Genomic DNA, 5,000 nt, shown 5'->3' on the forward strand with positions numbered 1-5,000 from the left:
ACACACACACACACACACACACACACACACACAAATGCACAACCACACACATCCTCATATATTTTTCATATACATACATATGCCATTCTGCAGCAAAACTGAAATGTATCATTGAATTCAGTTCACATACACACACACATAAACTTATAAACACCTTTCACTAATAAAGCTCTACCACTCACACATATACACCTACACGTATACATACATGCACACACACACACATACAAACACACATGGACACACACACAGACACACACACACACACACAAACACACACAAACACACACAAACACACACACACATGGACACACACACACACACACACACACACACACACACACACACACACAAACACACATGGACACACACACACACACATGGACACACACACAGTGCCCTAACACCAGTTTGTCTGTAACACTAGATTCCTCCGTAGGCCCAGCTGGACCACCCGTGCCCTGTCTTTGACTGTCTGGGCTATACTTAACCTCAGGGCCTACACCAGCCTGCCTATGAACACGAGCTCCTGTCTAGACCCCTGGCAGTGGCAGTGGCAGTGCATGCTGGGATTGGGGAGGCGGGGGCCGAAGACAGGGGCACTGGGTAAAGGGAATGTGGCAGTTTTAGCTCTTCTCTGAGCATAGTTGTGTTTCTGTCCGGGGTGTGAAGGAACAGCTAATGAGATCAAGCCTGAGATGTGACAGCAGGACTGAGCTGAGCTGAGCAGCAGGATACAGTGGTGGCACGATGGCTCTGCTACTCTGACGCTCAAAATGAAGAAACTGGATCTCTACTGTTCATTCTTAGATGTGTGTGCGTGCAATCTACCAAAGACCTACTCTCATACCACACAAGAAGACAACCTAATAGAGGATGCATTATTACACTGGAATGCCAGGCATCTGTCAACCCATCATTGCATTACTGTTGATATTCACTCAATAAAAGATGTTGGTATGGCTCTCTGAGTGTGTCTATATGCGAAGCCGGTCGCAGAGGAGCACACAGACAGGCATGCATTAATATACACTGTCTCCATGGAAACTGCGTGCCCATGTTCTGCCCAATATAGTGACAAACCCACATCAGAGATTAGAACGTCTTGTCCTAGTGACAGTGTTGGCTTCCTGCCCAGGAGAGACAATTAATCAAGAAGTTTGCCTCTAAGTGATGAAGTCCTAATGCTGCATGGGCAGAGAGTCCCACATGGCATGCTGGGTCTCAGGAACTAGAGGCACACACATACTGTGAGTGCAGAGACTATACAAACGTAATGGGGAAAGGAAACAGAGAATAATATCATGTTGTCCAATTAATGATTTGGTACACAGATTTGATCAAGCTATCTTGATAAGAGTCAAAGAGTTTCGCACACCACCACCAACATAGCTGACACTGAAAAAAGCTAGCCTTCGAATGAGACAGGGAAACTACATGTTGAATACCCTTTTGCAGCAAAAAACCTATACATGTTGTTGCTTTCCATAGCACCATGAACATTGATCTTCACTGCTGTTGATGAAACTTTTCTCAGTTTTTGACCCAATACCTCAGACATCTAGATCTCTTAGCCTCTTAGCTGGAGTTGTGTGGTTCAGACAAGTAGTGTGGTTTTGAGGAGAGAGGAGAGACTCCTCTTTGGAACTCACCTGAGGAACCGGCTGAGGTACTGGCGGCTACAGGAAGACCAGGAGAACACACCATTGTGGCCAGCCAGTGTAGGAGACATGATGTTGCCCACAGACTTCTTACAGACATTACCCTCTCCATCATGCACCATCCCAAAGCTGCGAACACACACACACACAAATTTATATCTACACACACATAGGTCATACCTTCCAACTTGAGGTCATGCCTGGGATTCAATCAAGTAGTGTCCATCCAGTTTCATGTAGTTCAATTTTATGTACATCTGCACAGTAGCTATAATTGTACAACATGCCTTGTAACACAATGTAGGCATCATCAAGCGCTGAAGGGTCTGAAGGTAACTTACTTGTGGCCAGACTCATGTGCGATGGTGAAAGCCAGGCCCAGCCCTGTGTCCTCATTGACGGTGCAGCTGCGGTACTTACTGCACATGCCACTGATAGGAGCAAAACCTGAACATAGAACATAGAACATAGAACACATAACACAACTTATTGACCATGGTAGGATTATGTAATGTGATTGTTATTCTAAATGGAGTCAAATGCTAGACAATATCATATCATATCCTCAGTGAGCTGATTTACTCAATTACTCTGATGCTTGAATACGTGATGTTTTCTCATAAAAACAGCAGACCTGCACACAATCTGGATTTCCAAAGTTTAAATTCATAGTTTATGATATCCAAACAAACTTATAGCAATGCTAATTATTAACACTTTATAAGACAAAACTCAGCGAGCCCAGCTCTCAAACTAAAACGTAGCCTACAGACGGAGAACATCAGGCTCATAGTCAACAGCCCCCTGTCCCTAAACTTTGCAGACACAACTATGGGAAACTGGACCGTAATGGGAGGTTTCCAAGTCAAAGACCCGGTTCTCAGGAGGAACACAAAAGACACAGAGACAAGCCCTCAATCTGGGCCGCAGCCAAACCAACCTCCCCTTAGAGAAAACCATTCAGTCTCTTTGGGGCGAAAGTTTAATGGTGCATAGTTCCATGACTGGTATTCTCGGAATGAAGTCATCGGCAGTAAAATACACTTAAGTGTGAGAGAGAACTCAAGTGTATGGGTCTGTGTGATATTTAGTTGGGTTTGATGAAGGGAACCGAGCATGGCACCTCTATGGCTTCCCAAGTCAAGGCACCCCTCTAGTTTGGGGTGATGGGTAGCTCTTCCTGGCTTGAACTGAGTACTTGGGTATACATGAAACTGCCCAGCTCCGCTGGATTTTGCCTTACCGACTATCTGGATGAAAAACCAAAGCTAGAAAGCAGTGGTACAGGGAACTAAGGGTACTTAGCAGTCCCTACTACACTAAAAGTCAAGATATGTCTTTCTTTAGTGAATGAATGAACACCCGTATTAGCAAGCTATCCCTAAGGTAGTAAGCCAAGGCTGTCAAGGTTAGCACTGATCCCAAAAGTGTCGGTTTACGTAAGGCTATTGCCCAGGCTGTACCCGTTTTAGATACCGTACCCAAAGTGTCGCAGGGCTCGTTCTTCCAGGAGCAGATGTCCAGGCCTGTGAGCAGGATGGCATGGTCATGGCGCTGCCCTTCCCGACCGGACAAACCAGCCTGCCACTGGCAGAAACTATTCAGAGTGTGGTCAGCATGGTGACTTATGGACAGACCATCCTGAGGGAAGAAGAGAGGAAGAGTGGAAGAGAGAATGATGGATTGTGAGGGAAGAAGGGAGAAAGAAGGAGGCAAGAGAGTGAAGGAGGGAAAAAGGGACAGAGACATTGAGAGAAAGAGAGATAGAGAACAGAGAGAAAGAGACGCAAAATGGTTCTTTTTTTGATGCTCCGTTGGAGTGATGGCCTGCTAACATTACAAATCACATGATGAACTTATGATGTCAAGATCCTGTGTTCATGGTGTGAGTTCATGGTGTGTTAAATGTTATCAACTTGTCTGAAGGGTTACCTGCCCTTATGACCTCAGGGTGAATGGGATTTCCATCACATGTTAAGACAGATTCAGGAATGAGAGATGAAGATCTCTTAGCAAATCTCTCCTCCATCTTACTGGTCAAACCCTTTCTCTAGATTTGATGTGGGTAATGGCAAATAGAAAACACATTCTTACCTGCTCCTCCTCAAGCAGAATGAGGCCCACAATGACAATGTTGATGTCCCCACCAATGGTACCATCCTTGAACAGAGTGGACACCTGTGAAGTGAGAGATGCTACTCATTATTCATTAGCCAAACAGTGAGCAGACATTTCGGCCATTTCTTTTGTGGTGCATATTAATGAATCCATTTGTATGGATATACTGCATGTGATGTGAAGTGGTCTGTTCAAACATTTCATCTTTCATCTGTTTTCTGATCTTGTCCACTCTGCTAAAGCCTTCAAGATTGTCTACCTGAACTGTTCTGAACAGAAATGTCCTTCCCCTGCCCTCAGTTAGATATGAGTGGATTTCACTAATTCACTTTCAGTTTTGAATAACACCAGGGGTCTGGGGCCAGAGCCATCAGACTTGATGCCTTTGTGTATGTTTGGAGCCAGGGCCGTAATAATTGATTGTTGGTTTTTGTCTACAAGATGGTGAGAGCCAGGCATATTTAGCATTTAGATAGTCCTTGGTCGTGCTAGAACCCCTCTTGCATAGCATTAACATCCCTTTAGGCTCCCACCTCCTACCCTGACCCCCAGACACACCCACCCACCTTCCTTGTGCTTTCCATTGTTTAATATGTTAATTCTACCCTATAAGAATTGCACATTTCTGTAAAAACGTTGAAGGTTTTCTCGTGACCCTGACTGTCCCATCCGAGATTACTGGGTGACGCGTCAGAATAAACTGATCTTTCGCTAAGCCACCTCCCTGAGTCACTTACTCCGAACAAGCTGAACCAAGGAGACAACTCTGGCGGTTTTCATCAAGGATTCTCCAAGAACAGCATATATCTTTCTAGCCTGACGATGTCATACTCATATTTTGTGGGCGGAGTTCAGGCTGGTATCCAGGCTAATATCTTTCACCTCCATGAGTCAAACTACTGTTGATTGAGTTTGGGCTGGGTGAGAGCTCAGCTGCCATGCGGCCCACATCCGACATAGGGGTATACCTGCTGTACACCACAGCATCGTGTAACTCAGAGTGGGTTTAGCGAAGAACAAGGCTGATATGACTTGGGATTAACTGGTGATTAGGTAGCCCAGCGACACTGTGACACTACTACTGAAACCTTCATCCACTGAAAGCTCAGGGCATGATCTCACCCCATGGAACATAAGAACAAATGGAGAACCCACCAAAGCATGCCCTATCACTTAAGACATGTGGCATTAAGCCGTGCTGCCAGTGGGGGTAAGACTGTT

General features: G+C 45.3%; 1 protein-coding gene across 1 annotated transcript in view; it reads right to left on the minus strand.

Annotated features, from left to right (window-relative positions):
- adamts16 (ADAM metallopeptidase with thrombospondin type 1 motif, 16) overlaps positions 1–5,000 on the minus strand; it is a gene marked incomplete at both ends in the record, with an annotated part of 46,432 nt that overhangs the window by 30,794 nt on the left and 10,638 nt on the right. Inside the window, 4 exons of the mRNA XM_080857383.1 lie at positions 1,653–1,790; positions 2,003–2,108; positions 3,143–3,302; positions 3,756–3,839. Of these exons, the coding sequence (XP_080713509.1) occupies positions 1,653–1,790; positions 2,003–2,108; positions 3,143–3,302; positions 3,756–3,839 (488 nt within the window). The remainder of the gene's footprint in view (positions 1–1,652; positions 1,791–2,002; positions 2,109–3,142; positions 3,303–3,755; positions 3,840–5,000) is intronic.

The sequence above is a fragment of the Sprattus sprattus genome (assembly GCF_963457725.1).
Source record: "Sprattus sprattus genome assembly, chromosome: 19".
NCBI classification, from domain to species: domain Eukaryota; kingdom Metazoa; phylum Chordata; class Actinopteri; order Clupeiformes; family Clupeidae; genus Sprattus; species Sprattus sprattus.